The 27500-nt window shown below is 48.5% G+C and overlaps 1 protein-coding gene across 1 annotated transcript in view; it reads right to left on the bottom strand.

The window, feature by feature from the left end:
• Positions 1-26442, bottom strand: part of LOC139394421 (mastermind-like protein 3) — a 227354-nt gene extending 200912 nt beyond the window's left edge. Inside the window, exon 1 of the mRNA XM_071142484.1 lies at positions 25539-26442. Coding sequence (XP_070998585.1) covers positions 25539-25907 — 369 coding nt within the window. The 5' untranslated portion in view covers positions 25908-26442. The remainder of the gene's footprint in view (positions 1-25538) is intronic.
• Between the last annotated feature and the right edge of the window lie 1058 nt (positions 26443-27500).

Raw genomic sequence — 27500 nt, 5'->3', positions numbered from 1 at the left:
ACAGTGGAACACAACAGTGATATAGAACAGTGGTATAGAACAGTGGAATAGAACAGTGGAATAGAACAGTGGAATAGAACAGTGGAATAGAACAGTGGAATAGAACAGTGGAACAGAACAGTGGAACAGAACAGTGGAATAGAACAGTTGAACAGAACAGTGGAATAGAACAGTGGAACAGAACAGTGGAACACAACAGTGGAATAGAACAGTTGAACAGAACAGTGGAATAGAACAGTGGAACAGAACAGTGGAACACAACAGTGGAACAGAACAGTGGAATAGAACAGTGGAATAGAACAGTGGAACACAACAGTGGAATAGAACAGTGGAACACAACAGTGGAATAGAACAGTGGAACAGAACAGTGGTATAGAACAGTGGAATAGAACAGTGGAATAGAACAGTGGAATAGAACAGTGGAATAGAACAGTGGAACAGAACAGTGGAACAGAACAGTGGAACAGAACAGTGGAATAGAACAGTGGAATAGAACAGTGGAATAGAACAGTGGAACAGAACAGTGGAACAGAACAGTGGAACAGAACAGTGGAATAGAACAGTGGAACACAACAGTGGAATAGAACAGTGGAACACAACAGTGGAACACAACAGTGGTATAGAACAGTGGTATAGAACAGTGGAACACAACAGTGGTATAGAACAGCGGAACAGAACAGCGGAATAGAACAGCGGAACACAACAGTGGTATAGAACAGTGGAACAGAACAGTGGTATAGAACAGTGGAATAGAACAGTGGAACAGAACAGTGGAATAGAACAGTGGAATAGAACAGTGGAATGGAACAGCGGAATGGAACAGTGGAATGGAACAGTGGAATGGAACAGTGGAATGGAACAGTGGAATAGAACAGTGGAATAGAACAGTGGAATAGAACAGTGGAACACAACAGTGGAATAGAACAGTGGAACACAACAGTGGAACACAACAGTGGTATAGAACAGTGGTATAGAACAGTGGAACACAACAGTGGTATAGAACAGTGGAACAGAACAGCGGAACAGAACAGTGGAATAGAACAGTGGAATAGAACAGTGGAATGGAACAGCGGAATGGAACAGTGGAATAGAACAGTGGAATAGAACAGTGGAAAAGAACAGTGGAATAGAACAGTGGAATAGAACAGTGGAATGGAACAGTGGTATAGAACAGTGGAACGGAACAGTGGAATAGAACAGTGGAACAGAACAGTGGAACAGAACAGTGGAAATAGAACAGTGGTATAGAACAGCGGAATAGAACAGCGGAACAGAACAGTGGAATAGAACAGCGGAACAGAACAGTGGAATAGAACAGTGGAATAGAACAGTGGTATAGAACAGCGGAATAGAACAGCGGAACAGAACAGTGGTATAGAACAGTGGAATAGAACAGTGGTATAGAACAGTGGAACAGAACAGTGGAATAGAACAGTGGTATAGAACAGTGGAACAGAACAGTGGAATAGAACAGTGGAACAGAACAGTGGAAATAGAACAGTGGTATAGAACAGCGGAATAGAACAGCGGAACAGAACAGTGGAATAGAACAGTGGTATAGAAAAGCGGAATAGAACAGTGGAATAGAACAGCGGAACAGAACAGTGGTATAGAACAGTGGTATAGAACAGCGGAATAGAACAGTGGAACAGAACAGCGGAACAGAACAGAGGTACAGAACAGCGGTACAGAACAGTGGAATAGAACAGCGGAATAGAACAGCGGAACAGAACAGTGGAACAGAACAGCGGAACAGAACAGAGGTATAGAACAGTGGAATTAGAACAGTATTCAAGAGATGTGTAGTGCAGGGTTGTGGGTTGGATTCCCGCTGGGGCCGCCCATATGAAAATGTATGTCCCCACGACTGTAGGATACGTGTCTGTTGAAGGCCATATTATTAGAACACTACATTATGGGCCTAGTACCATTTTGGATGAGCCCCTAGACCAGCGGTTCCCAAACTAGGGGTCGCGACCCCGGGAAAATGTCACAAATCCCGAAGAAGTAAAAATTATAATATGGTCCTTGTAATGGGGTTCACCTTTAAATGGAAATGGAAAGTATTGAAATGTAAAAGACCCAATTCAACCAGAGACCAGGGGAAACAGCTGCACTAGACTGGTCCAGGGGAACAGCTGCACTAGACTGGACCAGGGAAACAGCTGCACTAGACTGGACCAGGGAAACAGCTGCACTAGACTGGACCAGGGAAACAGCTGCACTAGACTGAACCAGGGAAACAGCTGCACTAGACTGGACCAGGGAAACAGCTGCACTAGACTGGTCCAGGGAAACAGCTGCACTAGACTGGTCCAGGGAAACAGCTGCACTAGACTGGACCAGGGAAACAGCTGCACTAGACTGGACCAGGGGAAACAGCTGCACTAGACTGGTCCAGGGAAACAGCTGCACTAGACTGGTCCATGGCTGCACTAGACTGGTCCAGGGAAACAGCTGCACTAGACTGGACCAGGGAAACAGCTGCACTAGACTGGTCCAAGGCTGCACTAGACTGGACCAGGGAAACAGCTGCACTAGACTGGACCAGGGAAACAGCTGCACTAGACTGGACCAGGGAAACAGCTGCACTAGACTGGTCCAAGGCTGCACTAGACTGGTCCAGGGAAACAGCTGCACTAGACTGGTCCAGGGAAACAGCTGCACTAGACTGGTCCAGGGAAACAGCTGCACTAGACTGGTCCAGGGAAACAGCTGCACTAGACTGGACCAGGGAAACAGCTGCACTAGACTGGACCAGGGAAACAGCTGCACTAGACTGGACCAGGGAAACAGCTGCACTAGACTGGACCAGGGAAACAGCTGCACTAGACTGGACCAGGGAAACAGCTGCACTAGACTGGACCAGGGAAACAGCTGCACTAGACTGGACCAGGGGAAACAGCTGCACTAGACTGGACCAGGGGAAACAGCTGCACTAGACTGGACCAGGGGAAACAGCTGCACTAGACTGGACCAGGGGAAACAGCTGCACTAGACTGGACCAAGGCTGCACTAGACTGGACCAGGGAAACAGCTGCACTAGACTGGTCCAGGGAAACAGCTGCACTAGACTGGACCAGGGAAACGGCTGCACTAGACTGGACCAAGGAAACAGCTGCACTAGACTGGACCAAGGAAACAGCTGCACTAGACTGGACCAAGGAAACAGCTGCACTAGACTGGACCAGGGGAAACAGCTGCACTAGACTGGACCAGGGGAAACAGCTGCACTAGACTGGTCCAGGGAAACAGCTGCACTAGACTGGTCCAAGGCTGCACTAGACTGGTCCAGGGAAACAGCTGCACTAGACTGGTCCAGGGAAACAGCTGCACTAGACTGGTCCAGGGAAACAGCTGCACTAGACTGGTCCAAGGCTGCACTAGACTGGTCCAGGGAAAAAGCTGCACTAGACTGGTCCAGGGAAACAGCTGCACTAGACTGGTCCATGGAAACAGCTGCACTAGACTGGACCAGGGAAACAGCTGCACTAGACTGGTCCAGGGAAACAGCTGCACTAGACTGGTCCAGGGAAACAGCTGCACTAGACTGGTCCAGGGAAACAGCTGCACTAGACTGGTCCAGGGAAACAGCTGCACTAGACTGGTCCAGGGAAACAGCTGCACTAGACTGGTCCAGGGAAACAGCTGCACTAGACTGGACCAGGGAAACAGCTGCACTAGACTGGTCCAGGGAAACAGCTGCACTAGACTGGTCCAGGGAAACAGCTGCACTAGACTGGTCCAGGGAAACAGCTGCACTAGACTGGTCCAGGAAAACAGCTGCACTAGACTGGTCCAAGGAAACAGCTGCACTAGACTGGTCCAGGGAAACAGCTGCACTAGACTGGTCCAGGGGTAACAGCTGCACTAGACTGGTCCAGGGGAAACAGCTGCACTAGACTGGTCCAGGGAAACAGCTGCACTAGACTGGTCCAGGGAAACAGCTGCACTAGACTGGTCCAGGGGAAACAGCTGCACTAGACTGGACCAGGGAAACAGCTGCACTAGACTGGTCCAGGGAAACAGCTGCACTAGACTGGTCCAGGGAAACAGCTGCACTAGACTGGACCAGGGAAACAGCTGCACTAGACTGGACCAGGGAAACAGCTGCACTAGACTGGTCCAGGGAAACAGCTGCACTAGACTGGACCAAGGCTGCACTAGACTGGACCAGGGGAAACAGCTGCACTAGACTGGTCCAGGGGAAACAGCTGCACTAGACTGGACCAGGGGAAACAGCTGCACTAGACTGGACCAGGGGAAACAGCTGCACTAGACTGGACCAGGGGAAACAGCTGCACTAGACTGGACCAGGGGAAACAGCTGCACTAGACTGGACCAAGGCTGCACTAGACTGGACCAGGGAAACAGCTGCACTAGACTGGTCCAGGGAAACAGCTGCACTAGACTGGACCAGGGAAACGGCTGCACTAGACTGGACCAAGGAAACAGCTGCACTAGACTGGACCAAGGAAACAGCTGCACTAGACTGGACCAAGGAAACAGCTGCACTAGACTGGACCAGGGGAAACAGCTGCACTAGACTGGACCAGGGGAAACAGCTGCACTAGACTGGTCCAGGGAAACAGCTGCACTAGACTGGACCAGGGGTAACAGCTGCACTAGACTGGTCCAGGGGAAACAGCTGCACTAGACTGGTCCAGGGAAACAGCTGCACTAGACTGGTCCAGGGAAACAGCTGCACTAGACTGGTCCAGGGGAAACAGCTGCACTAGACTGGACCAGGGAAACAGCTGCACTAGACTGGTCCAGGGAAACAGCTGCACTAGACTGGTCCAGGGAAACAGCTGCACTAGACTGGACCAGGGAAACAGCTGCACTAGACTGGACCAGGGAAACAGCTGCACTAGACTGGTCCAGGGAAACAGCTGCACTAGACTGGACCAAGGCTGCACTAGACTGGACCAGGGGAAACAGCTGCACTAGACTGGTCCAGGGGAAACAGCTGCACTAGACTGGACCAGGGGAAACAGCTGCACTAGACTGGACCAGGGGAAACAGCTGCACTAGACTGGACCAGGGGAAACAGCTGCACTAGACTGGACCAGGGGAAACAGCTGCACTAGACTGGACCAAGGCTGCACTAGACTGGACCAGGGAAACAGCTGCACTAGACTGGTCCAGGGAAACAGCTGCACTAGACTGGTCCAGGGAAACAGCTGCACTAGACTGGACCAGGGAAACGGCTGCACTAGACTGGACCAAGGAAACAGCTGCACTAGACTGGACCAAGGAAACAGCTGCACTAGACTGGACCAAGGAAACAGCTGCACTAGACTGGACCAGGGGAAACAGCTGCACTAGACTGGACCAGGGGAAACAGCTGCACTAGACTGGTCCAGGGAAACAGCTGCACTAGACTGGACCAGGGGAAACAGCTGCACTAGACTGGACCAGGGGAAACAGCTGCACTAGACTGGACCAGGGGAAACAGCTGCACTAGACTGGACCAGGGGAAACAGCTGCACTAGACTGGACCAGGGGAAACAGCTGCACTAGATTGGACCAGGGGAAACAGCTGCACTAGACTGGACCAGGGGAAACAGCTGCACTAGACTGGACCAGGGGAAACAGCTGCACTAGACTGGACCAGGGGAAACAGCTGCACTAGACTGGACCAGGGGAAACAGCTGCACTAGACTGGACCAGGGGAAACAGCTGCACTAGACTGGACCAGGGGAAACAGCTGCACTAGACTGGACCAAGGCTGCACTAGACTGGACCAGGGAAACAGCTGCACTAGACTGGTCCAGGGAAACAGCTGCACTAGACTGGACCAGGGAAACGGCTGCACTAGACTGGACCAAGGAAACAGCTGCACTAGACTGGACCATGGAAACGGCTGCACTAGACTGGACCAAGGAAACAGCTGCACTAGACTGGTCCAGGGAAACGGCTGCACTAGACTGGTGAATGGGGATAAAAAGCCCTGCCGTCTCCCACAGAACATTAAAACTCACGGTAACGGTCAACAGCTCATATCGGTGTGAACGTGGAGTCAGCAGTGCTCTCGTCTGCATCAGTGCCGCGTTCAAGACAACTGGGAAATGTCCGACTTCCGACATCAGTGCGTTCAAGACAACTGGGAAATGTCCGACTTCCGACATCAGTGCGTTCAAGACAACTGGGAACTGGGAAATGTCCGACTTCCGACATCAGTGCGTTCAAGACAACTGGGAAATGTCCGACTTCCGACATCAGTGCGTTCAAGACAACTGGGAAACGTCCGACTTCCGACATCAGTGCGTTCAAGACAACTGGGAACTGGGAAATGTCCGACTTCCGACATCAGTGCGTTCAAGACAACTGGGAACTGGGAAATGTCCGACTTCCGACATCAGTGCGTTCAAGACAACTGGGAAATGTCCGACTTCCGACATCAGTGCGTTCAAGACAACTGGGAACTGGGAAATGTCCGACTTCCGACATCAGTGCATTCAAGACAACTGGGAAATGTCCGACTTCCGACATCAGTGCGTTCAAGACAACTGGGAAACGTCCGACTTCCGACATCAGTGCGTTCAAGACAACTGGGAACTGGGAAATGTCCGACTTCCGACATCAGTGCGTTCAAGACAACTGGGAAATGTCCGACTTCCGACATCAGTGCGTTCAAGACAACTGGGAACTGGGAAATGTCCGACTTCCGACATCAGTGCGTTCAAGACAACTGGGAAATGTCCGACTTCCGACATCAGTGCGTTCAAGACAACTGGGAAACGTCCGACTTCCGACATCAGTGCGTTCAAGACAACTGGGAACTGGGAAATGTCCGACTTCCGACATCAGTGCGTTCAAGACAACTGGGAACTGGGAAATGTCCGACTTCCGACATCAGTGCGTTCAAGACAACTGGGAAATGTCCGACTTCCGACATCAGTGCGTTCAAGACAACTGGGAACTGGGAAATGTCCGACTTCCGACATCAGTGCATTCAAGACAACTGGGAAATGTCCGACTTCCGACATCAGTGCGTTCAAGACAACTGGGAAACGTCCGACTTCCGACATCAGTGCGTTCAAGACAACTGGGAACTGGGAAATGTCCGACTTCCGACATCAGTGCGTTCAAGACAACTGGGAAATGTCCGACTTCCGACATCAGTGCGTTCAAGACAACTGGGAACTGGGAAATGTCCGACCTCCGACATCAGTGCGTTCAAGACAACTGGGAAATGTCCGACTTCCGACATCAGTGCGTTCAAGACAACTGGGAACTCGGGGGGGGGGGCTCTAAATGCATTTTTGTTGTTCTTGTTGTTGGTCATCAACTCGAAATTCCAACTCAGGAACTCGTGTGTCTTTCTAGCTCCGACTTTCCGACCTGAAGATCACTGACGTCATGATATGACCTCAGACTTTTTCCCAGAGTTACCAGTGGTCTTGAAAGCACCATAAAACAAAATATGGATTCTGTTTGGATGTGACAGCAGAGATGACCCCGCCCCCTGACTTGGAGAAGCTCCGACGCAACATGCAACAAGCCACACCCATCTCATTAGTGGTGGTGAGGTAAGAGACATGATGTCATCGCCCCACATTAAACGTAAACATGGTCTGTTTATTACATCATTTCCTTTCACGCGGTTGGGGTTGAGAACGGTCAGATGTCAGAATGGGGTCGAAGACGGAAACCGTTTGGGAGCCCCTGGTATAAACAGTGCCCTCTACGTTTTGGACGAGAGTTCCTTCTCCTGACGTCAGTGTGGGCACTGAACACCACAAATCAAAAATGCTACTCTCCCTCCGCCTCTCCCTCCGCCTCTCCTACTCTCCCTCCGCCTCTCCTCCGCCTCTCCTCCTCTCCCTCCGCCTCTCCTCCTCTCCCTCCGCCTCTCCTCCGCCTCTCCTACTCTCCCTCCGCCTCTCCTACTCTCCCTCCGCCTCTCCTACTCTCCCTCCGCCTCTCCCTCCGCCTCCCCTACTCTCCCTCCGCCTCTCCTACTCTCCCTCCGCCTCTCCTACTCTCCCTCCGCCACTCCCTCCGCATCCCCTACACTCCCTCCGCCTCTCCTGCTCTCCCTCCGCCTCTCCCTCCGCCTCTCCTCCTCTCCCTCCGCCTCTCCTACTCTCCCTCCGCCTCTCCGACTCTCCCTCCGCCTCCCCTACTCTCCCTCCGCCTCCCCTACTCTCCCTCCGCCTCTCCCTCCGCCTCTCCTACTCTCCCTCCGCCTCTCCTACTCTCCCTCCGCCTCTCCTATTCTCCCTCCGCCTCTCCTACTCTCCCTCCGCCTCTCCTACTCTCCCTCCGCCTCTCCTACTCTCCCTCCGCCTCTCCTACTCTCCCTCCGCCTCTCCCTCCGCCTCTCCTACTCTCCCTCCGCCTCTCCTACTCTCCCTCCGCCTCTCCTACTCTCCCTCCGCCTCTCCTACTCTCCCTCCGCCTCTCCTACTCTCCCTCCGCCTCTCCCTCCGCCTCTCCTACTCTCCCTCCGCCTCTCCTACTCTCCCTCCGCCTCTCCCTCCGCCTCTCCTTCTCAGGTGGTAGAGAAAGCTGGGTTCATATTTCATGTTTGTCCGTTGCAGGTGTAAAGCACCTCTTTAGATATATATATATAAAGCTCAACACAAGCTGTTTGGTTAAAAATGATGACAGTTTAGGAAGGGGGCCATGTTTTGTTTTGGGTTGTTTTGGGGGGTTAGAGAATTAAAAGGTGTCATTTTCCCACACTGAATTCTCATAAACATCCAAAAGAGCAATTGTCCATAACTAGACTCCAAATGATTTCATACATTGTGACAAAAATAACATGAGAATGATCACATTGAGTTATCAGCCTATACCAATATAGAGTTAAATGGTCAACATCAGTCTGTACCAATATAGAGTTAAATGGTCAACATCAGTCTGCACCAATATAGAGTTAAATGGTCAACATCAGTCTGCACCAATATAGAGTTAAATGGTCAACATCAGTCTGCACCAATATAGAGTTAAATGGTCAACATCAGCCTGCACCAATATGGAGTTAAATGGTCAACATCAGCCTGCACCAATATAGAGTTAAATGGTCAACATCAGCCTATACCAATATAGAGTTAAATGGTCAACATCAGTCTGTACCAATATAGAGTTAAATGGTCAACATCAGTCTGCACCAATAGAGTTAAATGGTCAACATCAGTCTGCACCAATATAGAGTTAAATGGTCAACATCAGTCTGCACCAATATAGAGTTAAATGGTCAACATCAGTCTGCACCAATATAGAGTTAAATGGTAAACATCAGCCTATACCAATATAGAGTTAAATGGTCAACATCAGTCTATACCAATATAGAGCTAAATGGTCAACATCAGTCTGTACCAATATAGAGTTAAATGGTCAACATCAGTCTGTACCAATATAGAGTTAAATGGTCAACATCAGTCTGTACCAATATAGAGTTAAATGGTCAACATCAGTCTGTACCAATAGAGTTAAATGGTCAACATCAGTCTGCACCAATATAGAGTTAAATGGTCAACATCAGTCTGCACCAATATAGAGTTAAATGGTCAACATCAGTCTGTACCAATATAGAGTTAAATGGTCAACATCAGTCTATACCAATATAGAGCTAAATGGTCAACATCAGCCTGTACCAATATAGAGGTAAATGGTCAACATCAGTCTGTACCAATATAGAGTTAAATGGTCAACATCAGCCTATACCAATATAGAGTTAAATGGCCAACATCAGTCTGCACCAATATAGAGTTAAATGGTCAACATCAGTCTGCACCAATATAGAGTTAAATGGTCAACATCAGCCTGTACCAATATAGAGTTAAATGGTCAACATCAGTCTGTACCAATATAGAGTTAAATGGTCAACATCAGTCTGCACCAATATAGAGTTAAATGGCCAACATCAGTCTATACCAATATAGAGCTAAATGGTCAACATCAGTCTGTACCAATATAGAGTTAAATGGTCAACATCAGTCTGCATTAATATAGAGTTAAATGGTCAACATCAGTCTGTACCAATATAGAGTTAAATGGTCAACATCAGCCTATACCAATATAGAGTTAAATGGTCAACATCAGCCTGTACCAATATAGAGTTAAATGGTCAACATCCGCCTGCACCAATATGGAGTTAAATGGTCAACATCAGCCTGCACCAATATAGAGTTAAATGGTCAACATCAGCCTATACCAATATAGAGTTAAATGGTCAACATCAGTCTGTACCAATATAGAGTTAAATGGTCAACATCAGCCTATACCAATATAGAGTTAAATGGCCAACATCAGTCTGCACCAATATAGAGTTAAATGGTCAACATCAGTCTGCACCAATATAGAGTTAAATGGTCAACATCAGTCTGTACCAATATAGAGTTAAATGGTCAACATCAGTCTGCACCAATATAGAGTTAAATGGTCAACATCAGTCTATACCAATATAGAGCTAAATGGTCAACATCAGTCTGTACCAATATAGAGTTAAATGGTCAACACCAGTCTGCATTAATATAGAGTTAAATGGTCAACATCAGTCTGTACCAATATAGAGTTAAATGGTCAACATCAGCCTATACCAATATAGAGTTAAATGGTCAACATCAGCCTGCACCAATATAGAGTTAAATGGTCAACATCAGTCTGTACCAATATAGAATTAAATGGTCAACATCAGTCTATACCAATATAGAGTTAAATGGTCAACATCAGCCTATACCAATATAGAGTTAAATGGTCAACATCAGTCTGTACCAATATAGAGTTAAATGGTCAACATCAGTCTGTACCAATATAGAGTTAAATGGTCAACATCAGTCTGTACCAATATAGAGTTAAATGGTCAACATCAGTCTGTACCAATATAGAGTTAAATGGTCAACATCAGTCTGTACCAATATAGAGTTAAATGGTCAACATCAGTCTATACCAATATAGAGTTAAATGGTCAACATCAGCCTATACCAATATAGAGTTAAATGGTCAACATCAGTCTGTACCGATATAGAGTTAAATGGTCAACATCAGCCTATATTATCAGTGAACCAATCGATATACATTGGTCAGGCTGTAGTTAAAATGTAGTGAAAGAGAGAGAGAGGGCAGAGAGAGGAGAGAGAGAAAGAGAGGGCAGAGAGAGAGAGAGGGGGCAGAGAGGGCAGAGAGAGACAAAGAAAGAGAGGGCAGAGAGAGGAGAGAGAGAAAGAAAGAGAGGGCAGAGAGAGGGCAGAGGGCAGAGAGAGAGAAAGAAAAGAGAGGGCAGAGAGAGGGCAGAGAGAGAGAAAGAAAGAGGGCAGAGAGAGGGCAGAGGGCAGAGAGAGGGCAGAGGGCAGAGAGAGAGAAAGAGAGGGCAGAGAGAGGGCAGAGAGAGAGAAAGAGAGGGCAGAGAGAGGGCAGAGGGCAGAGAGAGGGCAGAGGGCAGAGAGAGAGAAAGAGAGGGCAGAGAGAGGGCAGAGGGCAGAGAGAGAGAAAGAAAGAGAGGGCAGAGGGCAGAGAGAGAAAGAGAGGGCAGAGAGAGGAGAGAAAGAAAGAGAGGGCAGAGAGAGAGAGAGTGAGACGGGGAGTGAGCGAGAGAAAAAGAGGGGGAAAGACACACAGAGAATGTGAGAGGAGGAGTCATTTTCTCCTTCCTCTTCTCCCCAAAGCAAACAACCATTTAACTGGATGGACAGAGAGAGAGAAGGGGGGGGGGGGGGGGGGTGAGACGTCAGACCTGTTCTCTTCCTTGTTTGTGATTGTTATCAGGGCTATTTTAGGAAGCTACCAGGAAGTCATTAACACACTACAGCCTGACTGGGCTGCTCACTGAGAGGAGAGAGAGATGAGAATAGGGAGGACGAGAGAGAGAGAGACAGAGGAAGGAGAGATGAGAATAGGGAGGACGAGAGAGAGAGACAGAGAGACAGAGAGAGAGAGAGAGACAGAGGAAGGAGAGATGAGAATAGGGAGGATGAGAGAGAGAGAGGAAAGATGAGAATAGGGAGGACGAGAGAGAGAGAGAGAAATGCGAGGGGAGGAGAAAGACTAGAGGAGGGAAAGAGGGATAGAGAATTATGGAAATATAGAAATATGAATTGTAATGATGAAGAGCAATACTCCTTTTTCAACCAATCAACTCCTCCTACTCAGAACCACAACATTTACACACACTTACACCAAAAAGGAACAATCCCTTTCAACCGGGTCCCAGACGTGTCTCCTCTTCTCCTGTTCTAAAGACTCTCTCTCTCCCCTCAATGTTTTATTCCTCATAATGTCTCTGCAGTGTTATCAGATAATGTGTTGTTTCTGCAGGACCCACTGTAGCACCATTACTCAGCCTGGTGCTCTAATGGCTATTGATGCAGCCTGGGGCACCACACACACGTGCTCTCACTTAGACACACCCACTTGCACGCAGACACACACACACACACACACACTCCCAGGGAATGTTGATAAAAATGTCATGGAGGGGTTCAATTGGAAGGTGTTTCTCCAGCAGGAATAACATCAAACATCACACATAGAGGACACACACACACACACACACACACACTAACACACACACACAGAGAACATAGAGGACACACACACACACAGAGAGAACATAGAGGACACACACAGACACTAACACACACACAAACAGAGAACATAGAGGACACACACACACACACACTAACACACACACACACACACAGAGAACATAAAGGACACACACACACACACAGAGAACATAAAGGACACACACACACACACAGAGAACATAAAGGACACACACACACAGAGAACATAAAGGACACACACACACAGAGAACATAAAGGACACACACACACAGAGAACATAGAGGACACACACACACACAGAGAACATAGAGGACACACACACACACAGAGAGAACATAGAGGACACACACAGACAGAGAACATAGAGGACTAACACACACACAGAGAACATAGAGGACACACACACACACACACAGAGAACATAGAGGACACACACACAGAGAACATAGAGGACACACACACACAGAGAACATAGACACACAGAGATCATAGAGGACACACACACACAGAACATAGAGGACACACACAGACAGAGAGAGAGAGATCATAGAGGACACACACACACACACATAAAATAGAGGACACACACAGACAGAGAGAGAGAGAACATAGGGGAGGGTGGGAGGGAGTCATTCAGTGTGTGTGTGTGTGTGTGTGTGTGCGCGTGCGTGCGTATATACAGGTAGCTAGGTAAACCTGAGCCTGCAGAGTAATTCCTACTTAGATGAGGATTTGGCCTCTTGGTTGTCGTGGGCGTGAAGAGCAGAGAGAGATTTAGTGGACTAAGTCAGCTAGGATGAACAAGAGATCACCTCTGGGGTGGAGGAGAGGACAGGAGAGGGGGGGGTAGAGGGGAGAGGAGAGAGGAGAGAGGGGTAGAGAGGAGGGGAGAGAGGGTTAGAGAGGAGGGGAGAGAGGAGAGTGGTAGAGAGGAGGGGAGAGAGGAGAGGAGAGAGGGGTAGAGAGGAGAGGAGAGAGGGTTAGAGAGGAGGGGAGAGAGGAGAGAGGAGAGTGGTAGAGAGGAGGGGAGAGAGGAGAGGAGAGTGGAGAGGGGATTGTGTTAGAGGTAGAGGTAGAGGGGAGGTAGAGGTAGAGGGGAGGTAGAGGTAGAGTATGGATTGTGTTAGCAGCAGGTGTCCCTCAGAGCCAAGCTGATGTCCACTGTGTCCCATCTGCCTCATGCTACACAGGGTGATGACACACTCTGGAGGGTGTGTGTGTGTGTGTGGGGGGGGGGGGGGGGGGGGGGTATGTGTGTGTGTAAACCACACCTCAGTACATGACAGCCCGCTTTGAGTTTGCCAAAAGGCACCTAAAGGACTCGGACCATGAAAAACAAGATTCTCTGGTCTGGTGAAACCAAGATTGAACTCTTTGGCCTGAATGCCAAGCGTCATGTCTGGAGGAAACCTGGCACCATCCCTACGGTGAAGCATGGTGGTGGCAGCATCAGGCTGTGGGGGTGTTTATCAGAAGCAGGGACTGGGAGACTAGTCAGGATCGAGGGAAAGATGAACAGAGAAATGTTCAGAGAGATCCTTGATGAAAACCTGCTCCAGAGCGCTCAGATGAGGGTTCACCTTCCAAGAGAACAACGACCCTAAGCTTCGGGACAAGTCTCAAGTGTCATTGTGGGGTATAGTGATGTCATTGTGGGGTATAGTGATGTCATTGTGGGGTATAGCGATGTCATTGTGGGGGTATAGTGATGTCATTGTGGGGGTATAGTGATGTCATTATGGGGGTATAGTGATGTCATTGTGGGGGTATAGCGATGTCATTGTGGGGGTATAGTGATGTCATTGTGGGGGTATAGCGATGTCATTGTGGGGGTATAGCGATGTCATTGTGGGGTGTAGCGATGTCATTATGGGGTATAGTGATGTCATTGTGGTGGTATAGCGATGTCATTATGGGGTGTAGCGATGTCATTGTGGGGTGTAGCGATGTCATTATGGGGTATAGCGATGTCATTGTGGGGGTATAGCGATGTCATTGTGGGGGTATAGCGATGTCATTGTGGGGGTATAGTGATGTCATTGTGGGGGTATAGTGATGTCATTGTGGGGGTATAGTGATGTCATTGTGGGGGTATAGTGATGTCATTGTGGGGGTATAGTGATGTCATTGTGGGGGTATAGCGATGTCATTGTGGGGTGTAGCGATGTCATTATGGGGTATAGTGATGTCATTGTGGGGGTATAGCGATGTCATTATGGGGTGTAGCGATGTCATTGTGGGGTGTAGCGATGTCATTGTGGGGGTATACCGATGCCATTGTGGGGTGTAGCGATGTCATTATGGGGTATAGTGATGTCATTGTGGGGGTATAGCGATGTCATTATGGGGTGTAGCGATGTCATTGTGGGGTGTAGCGATGTCATTATGGGGTATAGTGATGTCATTGTGGGGGTATAGCGATGTCATTATGGGGTGTAGCGATGTCATTGTGGGGTATAGTGATGTCATTGTGGGGGTATAGTGATGTCATTGTGGGGTATAGCGATGTCATTGTGGGGGTATAGCGATGTCATTGTGGGGTGTAGCGATGTCATTATGGGGTATAGTGATGTCATTGTGGGGGTATAGCGATGTCATTATGGGGTGTAGCGATGTCATTGTGGGGTGTAGCGATGTCATTGTGGGGGTATAGCGATGCCATTGTGGGGTGTAGCGATGTCATTATGGGGTATAGTGATGTCATTGTGGGGGTATAGCGATGTCATTATGGGGTGTAGCGATGTCATTGTGGGGTGTAGCGATGTCATTATGGGGTATAGTGATGTCATTGTGGGGGTATAGCGATGTCATTATGGGGTGTAGCGATGTCATTGTGGGGTATAGTGATGTCATTGTGGGGGTATAGTGATGTCATTGTGGGGTATAGCGATGTCATTGTGGGGGTATAGCGATGTCATTGTGGGGTGTAGCGATGTCATTATGGGGTATAGTGATGTCATTGTGGGGGTATAGCGATGTCATTATGGGGTGTAGCGATGTCATTGTGGGGTGTAGCGATGTCATTGTGGGGGTATAGCGATGCCATTGTGGGGTGTAGCGATGTCATTATGGGGTATAGTGATGTCATTGTGGGGGTATAGCGATGTCATTATGGGGTGTAGCGATGTCATTGTGGGGTATAGTGATGTCATTGTGGGGGTATAGTGATGTCATTGTGGGGTATAGCGATGTCATTGTGGGGGTATAGCGATGTCATTGTGGGGTGTAGCGATGTCATTATGGGGTATAGTGATGTCATTGTGGGGGTATAGCGATGTCATTATGGGGTGTAGCGATGTCATTGTGGGGTGTAGCGATGTCATTGTGGGGGTATAGCGATGCCATTGTGGGGTGTAGCGATGTCATTATGGGGTATAGTGATGTCATTGTGGGGGTATAGCGATGTCATTATGGGGTGTAGCGATGTCATTGTGGGGTGTAGCGATGTCATTATGGGGTATAGTGATGTCATTGTGGGGGTATAGCGATGTCATTATGGGGTGTAGCGATGTCATTGTGGGGTATAGTGATGTCATTGTGGGGGTATAGTGATGTCATTGTGGGGTATAGCGATGTCATTGTGGGGGTATAGCGATGTCATTGTGGGGTGTAGCGATGTCATTATGGGGTATAGTGATGTCATTGTGGGGGTATAGCGATGTCATTATGGGGTGTAGCGATGTCATTGTGGGGTGTAGCGATGTCATTGTGGGGGTATAGCGATGCCATTGTGGGGTGTAGCGATGTCATTATGGGGTATAGTGATGTCATTGTGGGGGTATAGCGATGTCATTATGGGGTGTAGCGATGTCATTGTGGGATGTAGCGATGTCATTATGGGGTATAGTGATGTCATTGTGGGATGTAGCGATGTCATTATGGGGTATAGTGATGTCATTGTGGGATGTAGCGATGTCATTATGGGGTATAGTGATGTCATTGTGGGGGTATAGTGATGTCATTATGGGGTATAGCGATGTCATTGTGGGGTGTAGCGATGTCATTATGGGGTATAGCGATGTCATTATGGGGGTATAGCGATGTCATTATGGGGTATAGCGATGTCATTGTGGGGTATAGCGATGTCATTATGGGGGTATAGCGATGTCATTATGGGGTGTAGCGATGTCCTTGTGGGGGTATAGCGATGTCATTATGGGGTGTAGCGATGTCATTATGGGGTATAGCGATGTCATTGTGGGGGTATAGCGATGTCATTATGGGGTGTAGCGATGTCCTTGTGGGGGTATAGCGATGTCATTATGGGGTGTAGCGATGTCATTATGGGGTATAGCGATGTCATTGTGGGGTATAGCGATGTCATTATGGGGTGTAGCGATGTCATTATGGGGTGTAGCGATGTCATTATGGGGGTATAGCGATGTCATTATGGGGTGTAGCGATGTCATTGTGGGGTATAGCGATGTCATTGTGGGGTATAGCGATGTCATTATAGGGTGTAGCGATGTCATTATGGGGTATAGCGATGTCATTGTGGGGTGTAGCGATGTCATTATGGGGTATAGCGATGTCATTATGGGGGTATAGCGATGTCATTATGGGGTATAGCGATGTCATTGTGGGGTATAGCGATGTCATTATGGGGTGTAGCGATGTCATTATGGGGTATAGCGATGTCATTGTGGGGGTATAGCGATGTCATTATGGGGTGTAGCGATGTCATTATGGGGTATAGTGATGTCATTGTGGGATGTAGCGATGTCATTATGGGGTATAGTGATGTCATTGTGGGATGTAGCGATGTCATTATGGGGTATAGCGATGTCATTGTGGGGGTATAGCGATGTCATTATGGGGTATAGCGATGTCATTGTGGGGGTATAGAAATGTCATTGTGGGGGTATAGTGATGTCATTGTGGGGTATAGAAATGTCATTGTGGGGGTATAGTGATGTCATTGTGGGGTATAGAGATGTCATTGTGGGGGTATAGCGATGTCATTGTGGGGGTATAGCGATGTCATTGTGGGGGTATAGCGATGTCATCATTCATAATTAACATGTGTGTGTGTGTGCGTGTGTCAGGAGTGGCTGGCCAGCATCAATAATGTAAAGTGGGGTTACATCTCAGACACAAGACACACAGCTAGCTGATCTAACTGGCTGATCACACTACTAAAACAACAAGACACACAGCTAGCTGATCTAACTGGCTGATCACACTACTAAAACAACAAGACACACAGCTAGCTGATCTAACTGGCTAATCACACTAGTAAAACAACAAGACACACAGCTAGCTGATCTAACTGGCTGATCACACTAAATAAACAAGACACACAGCTAGCTGATCTAACTGGCTGATCACACTACTAAAACAACAAGACACACAGCTAGCTGATCTAACTGGCTGATCACACTACTAAAACAACAAGACACACAGCTAGCTGATCTAACTGGCTGATCACACTACTAAAACAACAAGACACACAGCTAGCTGATCTAACTGGCTGATCACACTACTAAAACAACATGACACACAGCTAGCTGATCTAACTGGCTGATCACACGAATACAACAAGACACACAGCTAGCTGATCACACTACTAAAACAACAAGACACACAGCTAGCTGATCTAACTGGCTGATCACACTAGTAAAACAACAAGACACACAGCTAGCTGATCTAACTGGCTGATCACACTAAATAAACAACAAGACACACAGCTAGCTGATCTAACTGGCTGATCACACTACTAAAACAACAAGACACACAGCTAGCTGATCTAACTGGCTGATCACACTAGTAAAACAACATGACACACAGCTAGCTGATCTAACTGGCTGATCACACTAAATAAACAAGACACACAGCTAGCTGATCTAACTGGCTGATCACATTAATAAAACAACAAGACACACAGCTAGCTGATCTAACTGGCTGATCACACTAGTAAAACAACAACTCCCCCCCGAGATACCAGCAGCCAGTGGGGTCAGGGTGAAGAGATACCAGCAGCCAGCGGGGTCAGGGTGAAGAGATACCAGCAGCCAGCGGGGTCAGGGTGAAGAGATACCAGCAGCCAGTGGGGTCAGGGTGAAGAGATACCAGCAGCCAGTGGGGTCAGGGTGAAGAGATACCAGCAGCCAGTGGGGTCAGGGTGAAGAGATACCAGCAGCCAGTGGGGTCAGGGTGAAGAGATACCAGCAGCCAGTGGGGTCAGGGTGAAGAGATACCAGCAGCCAGCGGGGTCAGGGTGAAGAGATACCAGCAGCCAGCGGGGTCAGGGTGAAGAGATACCAGCAGCCAGCGGGGTCAGGGTGAAGAGATACCAGCAGCCAGTGGGGTCAGGGTGAAGAGATACCAGCAGCCAGCGGGGTCAGGGTGAAGAGATACCAGCAGCCAGCGGGGTCAGGGTGAAGAGATACCAGCAGCCAGCGGGGTCAGGGTGAAGAGATACCAGCAGCCAGTGGGGTCAGGGTGAAGAGATACCAGCGGCCAGTGGGGTCAGGGTGAAGAGATACCAGCAGCCAGTGGGGTCAGGGTGAAGAGATACCAGCAGCCAGTGGGGTCAGGGTGAAGAGATACCAGCAGCCAGTGGGGTCACGGTGAAGAGATACCAGCAGCCAGTGGGGTCAGGGTGAAGAGATACCAGCAGCCAGTGGGGTCAGGGTGAAGAGATACCAGCAGCCAGTGGGGTCACGGTGAAGTGCCTTGGTCAAGGGCACAGCAGCAGATTTTTGTTTTACGTTGGCGGCTCTGGGATTCGAACCAGCAACCTTTTGGTTACGGGGGCCAATGCTGTAACCCCCAGCCTCAAGAAATGATCCAGTCGATCTCCTCCCAGACAGGCCTGTGTAGAAATGCCCTGTTGTGGTGTAATGACCCAGGATCTCCTCCCAGACAGGCCTGTGTAGAAATGCCCTGTTGTGGTGTCATGGTCCAGGATCTCCTCCCAGACAGGCCTGTGTAGAAATGCCCTGTTGTGGTGTAATGGTCCAGGATCTCCTCCCAGACAGGCCTGTGTAGAAATGCCCTGTTGTGGTATAATGGTCCAGGATCTCCTCCCAGACAGGCCTGTGTAGAAATGCCCTGTTGTGGTGTAATGACCCAGGATCTCCTACCAGACAGGCCTGTGTAGAAATGCCCTGTTGTGGTATAATGGTCCAGGATCTCCTCCCAGACAGGCCTGTGTAGAAATGCCCTGTTGTGGTGTAATGGTCCAGGATCTCCTCCCAGACAGGCCTGTGTAGAAATGCCCTGTTGTGGTGTAATGGTCCAGGATCTATCTGGTCAAGTAGACGGGGAAGTCTTCAATGCGCATTCTACTCTGCTGGGACTTTGGCCATTGTTGGCACTACTATCCACAGAGGTATTTTAGAGAAGAACATAACATTACTCACACACACTGGGACACACACACACAGGGACACACACAGGGACACGCTCACACACACACAGACAGGGACACACACAGGGACACACACACAGGGACACACTCACTTCTCTGCGTACACAGTGTGAGGCTGTGGAGAGAGGCCTAGTACAGGGTGCAGGCCAGCCTGATGAACATGTGGACGTGCCTGGAAGGAGGGGAATGTGGTCACATAGCCTGGCCAAATTAAAAACATCCACACAGAGAGAAGGAGAGGGGGGGGTACGAAACAGAGAGAGGTAGAGGAGGAGGAGAGAGACACCGAAAGGAAGAGGGGAGAGCCAGAGAGAGAGAGAGAGAGAGAGGAATCCCAGAGACAGAGAGATGTAGAGGAGGAGGAGAGAGACAGAGAGAGAGAGAGAGAGAGAGAGAGGGGAATCCCAGAGACAGAGAGAAAACAGCAGAATATGAAGAGAGAGAGCAGCTCTGAGCCCTGTTGTGATTGAGGGGTAGTTTGGCGGGTTGTACACTGCGTGTGATTTCGGCGTCCACGGGCCTCCTCTGTGTGTGTGTGTGTGTGTGTGTGTGTGTGTGTGTGTGTCAGCTCCATGCCAGCTCACTGGGTTAAATATAGCTACTGGGCAGCGATCCCAGACTGTATTAACAATATATACCACCACCACTTTAGATAATACTGACACCGGATAGCAGGGAGGGAGAGGGGGAGGGGATAGGAGGGGGAGGGAGGGTAGGATAGGGGGAGAGGGGGAGGGACACTGGAGAGGGAGGATAGGAGGGGGAGGGACACTGGAGAGGGAGGATAGGAGGGGGAGGGAGGGAGGGGAGGATAGGAGGAGAGGGGGGAGGGAGGATAGGATAGGAGGAGAGGGGGGATAGGAGGGGGAGGGAGGGGAGGATAGGAGGAGAGGGGGGATAGGAGGAGAGGGGAGGATAGGAGAAGGGGAGGATAGGAGGAGAGGGGAGGATAGGAGGGGGAGGGGAGGGGAGGATAGGAGGAGAGGGGGGATAGGAGGGGGAGGGAGGGGAGGATAGGAGGAGAGGGAGGATAGGAGGGGGAGGGAGGGGAGGATAGGAGGAGAGGGAGGATAGGAGGGGGAGGGAGGGAGGGGAGGAGAGGGGGGATAGGAGGAGAGGGGGGATAGGAGGAGAGGAGGAGAGGGGAGGAGAGGAGGAGAGGAGGAGAGGGGGGATAGGAGGGGGAGGGAGGGGAGGATAGGAGGAGAGGGGGAGAGACTGGAGAGGGAGGAAAAAGTTAGGAAGAGAGGAGAATGGTAGAGAGGTAGAATCAGAGGAGAGAGGAGAATGGTAGAGAGGTAGAATCAGAGGAGAGAGGAGAAGACCATGAGGGGAAGATGAAGGGAGGAGAGCAGAGGAACAGGGGGGGGGGGGGGGGCAGAGAAGGAGAAGAGGAACACCTCAGTGGGACAGAAAATAAATGAAACTCAGCCACCCACACTCCATCCATTCTGCCAGGAGAGTGTGTGTGTCATTCCATACTAGAGAGCATGCCAAGGTGAGGAGTCGTGGGACAGATACCAACTCTGGCCTGAGCTTGTCTGTGTCCAGCTAAACACAGCACACAGTTATGTAAAACCTGAGTGTTTATATGCTGTGTAGACTGGTAATAAAGGGTTTATAACCCCTTTGTGAGTATTAACAGACTAGTTATAACCTGAGGGTTACACTACTGACCTACAACACACAGCTCTCCAGTTAGCTTCAACACAACACTGGGGAACGAGTGACAGAACCTCCCAGAGAGAGATGACAGAAACACCAAGAGAATACAAGGGTAGGGGGAAGGCCCTTCACCTCTGGAGGAGGAACGAGACCCCGACACAGAGGAGGAGGAGGAACGAGACCCCGACACAGACAGAGAAGGAGGAGGGACAGACAACCCGACACAGACAGAGACAGACAAGGACAGGTGTGTAGACTGGAGAGGAGAGAGACCCCAACACAGACAGAGACAGAGAAGGTGTGTAGACTGGAGAGGAGAGAGACCCCAACACAGACAGAGAAGGTGTGTAGACTGGAGAGGAGAGACCCCAACACAGACAGAGACAGAGAAGGTGTGTAGACTGGAGAGGAGAGAGACCCCAACACAGACAGAGAAGGTGTGTAGACTGGAGAGGAGAGACCCCAACACAGACAGAGACAGAGAAGGACAGGTGTGTAGACTGGAGAGGAGAGAGACCCCAACACAGACAGAGAAGGTGTGTAGACTGGAGAGGAGAGAGACCCCAACAGAGACAGAGACAGACAAGGACAGGTGTGTAGACTGGAGAGGAGAGAGACCCCAACACAGACAGAGACAGACAAGGACAGGTGTGTAGACTGGAGAGGAGAGAGACCCCAACACAGACAGAGACAGACAAGGACAGGTGTGTAGACTGGAGAGGAGAGAGACCCCAACACAGACAGAGACAGAGAAGGTGTGTAGACTGGAGAGGAGAGAGAATCCGCGCTCCGATATGAGCTGATGTAATGTACACGTCGATTGTAATTGGTGTCACTCACTGTATAAAATGTCCTATTCGACACTACTACTCATAACAATATACACTGCCTAGATATCACTAGTTATTAGACCGCTTGACAAGGCAAATAGCCTCCTGATGACATGATCCCAGACATGGCAGTAGACTTCTTGCACCGAAGCAGTCTGCTCTCATCTCCAAAGAGGCGGTCTCTCCCGCCAGACTCGGGGCTCGACGGCTGTGAGAAGAGACGACCACAGAGGAGACCTTCCTAAGCCTGTAATAGTGGTGGCTGATGGGTAAAGGCAGCATGAAATCCAAAGGGCTCCCTCCTCTCACTCTAATAGCTGCCTAATGTTTACCATAATTACAGGGGCTGTCGTGCCTCCCCACGGGTGTGTCTGGGACCTTATGGGGCGAGAGAGAGAGAACCTAGGCTCCATCTCAAACGGCACCCTATTCCCTATTTAGTGCACTACTTTAGACCAGAGCCAATAGGGAATAGGCTGCCATTTAGGACATATCGCGTTTCGCGGGGCTCTACAGAGCGACCATCTCACGCGCACTTCTATACTATTCTACTGCACCTTGGTCCGTTCCGCTCTGACGTCGCTCATCCATATGTATATAGGCTTAAGTAATGCCTACTTAGATGTGTGTATTGGGTATACGTTGTGTCATTTGTTAGATATTATTTGTTCGATATTACCGCACCGTGGTAGCTAGAAACACAAGCATTTCGCGACACCGGCAATAACATCTGCTAATCACGTGTATGTGACCGATAACATTCGAATGTATCGTTTTGTAAGCTACTGCCTGAGCCTTGGTTTGTAACATATAGAGTGAATACAGCCATCTAGCTGCCGTCTAGTAGTGGGTCTCTTTCTGGGCTCAGACAGGGAAAGGGAGATAGAAGAGGGAGTGAAAAGAAATACATGAAATGGTTCTACTGTTTCCTTAAGAGCAGCTAATGGGCGGTTCGGTTAAATGTCCACACGAAGCGGTAGGTCGTTTTTCTATTGCAATCACCGCTGCCTCTCCGCGACATACGACTCTTAAAAACGGCGAGACGGAGGGGGGGAGTAGCGTTATCTCCTTCTTGTTTGCTACCTAGTAGGTTGCCTCCAGAAAGGGAGAGCGCCAACGAGACACCACTTAGCATTTGAAAGGCATATTGGCCCCGGCTACAACAAAAGGGGCTATGTCGTCGCATTCCGACTCGCTGTTGTAGAGGTGTGAATGAACAAGGAGAGAGATAATTGTCTCTTGGTTTCTCCTTTTCACAGAGGCTTATGGTTTTAAAGTCGTGATCCCAAAGACGGTTCACAACGCACAAATCAACACTCGTGCTACAGAGGACACCTCCCTCGGCTGGTGCTGACACATGCGCAGATCAACTGCTGGAGCGTCAATTATTATATTAAGATGTTTACATGCCCTAATAATCGGAAACATTAAAAACATATATATTTAAAAAAAACAAATGGGTGTTTAATCGTTGTGTGGTTACTTCGATATTGACTTTACACCGATTTATGATAAAACGACTACTGCATAATCTGCCTACTGCCATAATCAGTTTAATAGCGAATTAATAGTGAACATAAACATACGATGTTTCATCATACAATCGGAATACACCGTAATGCATTGGCCATTGTCTGTTAATCTAGCTCTATCAAAAGCAAAAGTTATCTATCCACATAACAGTGTAGTATTAGACTATTCTATCACCCCGCTAAACTAAAGTTCAGACAGTAGCCTATAGGTTTATTACGTCCCTGTCGAGTAGCTTCTTGTTTTATCAAGATGTCTAGTAGTCTAGTATGTTGTTATTCTGTGTCTGTTTCCCTCTCACACACCTAGACGAGACTGTCAAGTAGAAATCACGACTGGAGACATATTTAGGCTACTATAGTACTCTCAACCGTTATGTGATTCATATTTGAAGTATAGCTGGAAATGTGCTTTACTGTTATTAACAACTGGAAAATGCTGGCATCAATGTGATCAACCGTGGGCGAGAATGGCTGCTGAGCAGGAAAACAATGTTGCAACAAGTTTCCGCAGAGAAAAATGTAACAGTTAAACTACCAAAGACAAACAACTCGTGTGGAACTTCGTCCGACAGTTTAAAAGTAATCCGCATATCAAGTAGTCCCCCCGAAAACGTGTTCAACCAACTAACTATGGACACTCCCCCCCAGTTAGCGTCCTATACTAACGTTAACTATGGACACTCTCCCCAGTTAGCTTCCTATGCTAACGTTAACTATGGACACTCTCACCAGTTAGCTTCCTATGCTAACGTTAACCATGGACACTCTCCCCCGTTAGCTTCCTATCCTAACTATGGACACTCTCCTATGCTAACGCTAACTATGGACACTCTCCCCAGTTAGCTTCCTATGCTAACACTAACTATGGACACTCTCCCCAGTTAGCTTCCTATGCTAACGCTAACTATGGACACTCTCCCCAGTTAGCTTCCTATGCTAACGTTAACTATGGACACTCTCCCCCGTTAGCTTCCTATGCTAACTATGGACACTCTCCTATGCTAACGCTAACTATGGACACTCTCCCCAGTTAGCTTCCTATGCTAACGTTAACTATGGACACTCTCCCCAGTTAGCTTCCTATGCTAACGTTAACTATGGACACTCTCCCCAGTTAGCTTCCTATGCTAACACTAACTATGGACACTCTCCCCAGTTAGCTTCCTATGCTAACGCTAACTATGGACACTCTCCCAAGTTAGCTTCCTATGCTAACGCTAACTATGGACACTCTTCCCAGTTAGCTTCCGATGCTAACGTTAGCCTGGGCTAAAAGCAAAACAGCAGCATTGCTCTCAAAAGGGCTCCCACAGTCGGAAAGAGATTTTATGAAAATACAACAAGGCGCAAAGTTAGTTGTTGGCTACAAAGGGGGAAGTGAGTGGATTGTGTACTTTGTAAACACAAGCGCTTGTTGGCACACTGTTTTGAAACAACCGTAGAGTGAGTTCAAAGCAGTTCACTGAAGCGCAGTTACAAGAATGATCTCAACTTTTCCGTGTAGCCCAACTTAACGGGGGTGTGGGGGGGGGGGGGGGGGGGGGGGGGGTAGTGTGTGTACTATGTAGAGTAGACTAAAACCACGGGCATCTTGGCCCGGTGACCGTCTCTTTAACTTACCGCTATAAGTGTGTTGTTCCTCTGCTCCGTCGAAGACGCCGACTCGGGGTCTTGCTGTTTACTCTGATGCTTGCTGTTGGCAGACTTCTTCGCCCTCTGCTCCAGGCTCCGCTGGTAGAGACTCACCGTCTCCCTCCGCTCGAGCTCCAGCTGCTCGGCGTGGGCTTGCTGGTAACGGTTCTCACAGTTGACATGGTGCCGCCTGCACCCTTCTATCCTCTGCCGTAGTCTCTCCACGACCGTGCTGTGTTTGGGTATGCCCACGTTGTTGGGGTTTACACCCGGATTCATGCCACTCGCCATGGCATTGTTGTTGATGCAAATGTTACTGCCGTTCGCGGCAGCGGGGGTTGCAAAGTCCCCCATCATTCACCTGAAATGATAGTATTTTGGACTAAGTTTTGATTCCCCTCAAGCCTCAAAGTAGTCTCTTCGTCTTCTAGGCTAAATGTTACTGGGAAACGGGAGATGGTAGTTAGATTAAATGACGAACAAGACGGACCGGGTGATTCAAATGACCGTAAGGACAGTAAACAAACGGTGATCGGTGTTGATTCTTGTTCCCTCCTTCGGGACAGGACGCGGAGGCTCCACCATTCAACACGGTTTTCAAATATCACCTTGTCCCGTCCATGAAAAACACCGATAACAATATCCCATAGCCCAGCACGAAGGCTTCAAGAACGAGCAGGCTGGTCCGTAAATCAACACATCAACCACGGCCAGACTATTAGCAAAGGTAATAAGTCCATAGGAAACAACCGGATATTAAGCTACAGGCGATCATCACTGCCTCCGATTCCCACTCACACACATAACAGACCGACGCTGCCTCGAGCTCGCCGTTGTTTTATTATGTTGTCCTTTGTGAAAAAGTTTTGCTGTTTGAACCGAAGGGGCTCCGGAGTTGCTCCGAAAACTTGCTGCATTTCATTGGTTTGGTCGGTAAAAATCCTTAAGCTGAACGTGAAGAAGAGTTGTCGTGATAGGGAACCGGGTCCCGTGAACTGGTGCACAGCGAAATCCTGAAGACACCCGCGGTGGCCGTGATCTCTCGGCTGGTCGCTAGTAGCTGTTCGCTGCCACCATCACAATCATCAAGACCTATCCTCCTCCATGCCAGCGGAGCGATATCAGGACGAGAGTTTAGTCAAAACCAGCTAGAGGCTGTGAGTAGCCCAACGGCACAGAGGAAAACCCGGAGTGGAGTGTGCATGTTCCAGCCACGCCGGATCAGTAACGAATAAACAGTAGAATGAAAGCGGAATACATTTAGGCCTAGTGGCCGGTCACTGTACTTACCATCAGGCATTGCAACGTCAAAGCAATGTTGTCGCTCACATACATATATATATATAGAGGCAATTAAAATGAAAAGTCAAATCCAAGTGTATTGGTGGCGTGGTGACACATGTTTAGCAGATGTTATAGTGTAGTAGTGCAATGCTTATGTTTCTAGCTCCCAACAGTGCAGTAATATCTAACAATATAAAACAATACACTCAACACTAAAAAAGTAAAATCATGTAATGGAGAAATATTAGTATGAGCAATGTCAGAGTCCGGAATATAAATATATATATATATATATATATATATGATAGAACATAGATATGGACAGTATATGGATAGAATATATAGTATATCTGTAGAATATATATAGTATAACTGTAGAATATGTAGTATATCTGTAGAAAAATATAGTATATCTGTAGAATATGTAGTATATATATAAAATATAGTATATCTGTAGAATATGTAGTATATCTGTACAAAATATAGTATACTGTAGGATATATAGTATATATCTAGAATATGTCATATATATCTCAAAAATATAGTATATATCTAGAATATATTCTCATATATATAAAATATAGTATATCTGTAGAATATGTAGTATATCTGTAGAAAATATAGTATATCTGTAGGATATATAGTATATATCTGTAGAATATGTAG

Source organism: Oncorhynchus clarkii, unplaced genomic scaffold (assembly GCF_045791955.1).
Source record: "Oncorhynchus clarkii lewisi isolate Uvic-CL-2024 unplaced genomic scaffold, UVic_Ocla_1.0 unplaced_contig_2517_pilon_pilon, whole genome shotgun sequence".
In the NCBI taxonomy this organism is placed as follows: domain Eukaryota; kingdom Metazoa; phylum Chordata; class Actinopteri; order Salmoniformes; family Salmonidae; genus Oncorhynchus; species Oncorhynchus clarkii.
The sequence above is the reverse complement of the archived record's forward strand: the minus strand, read 5'-3'. Positions and strand labels throughout refer to the sequence as shown.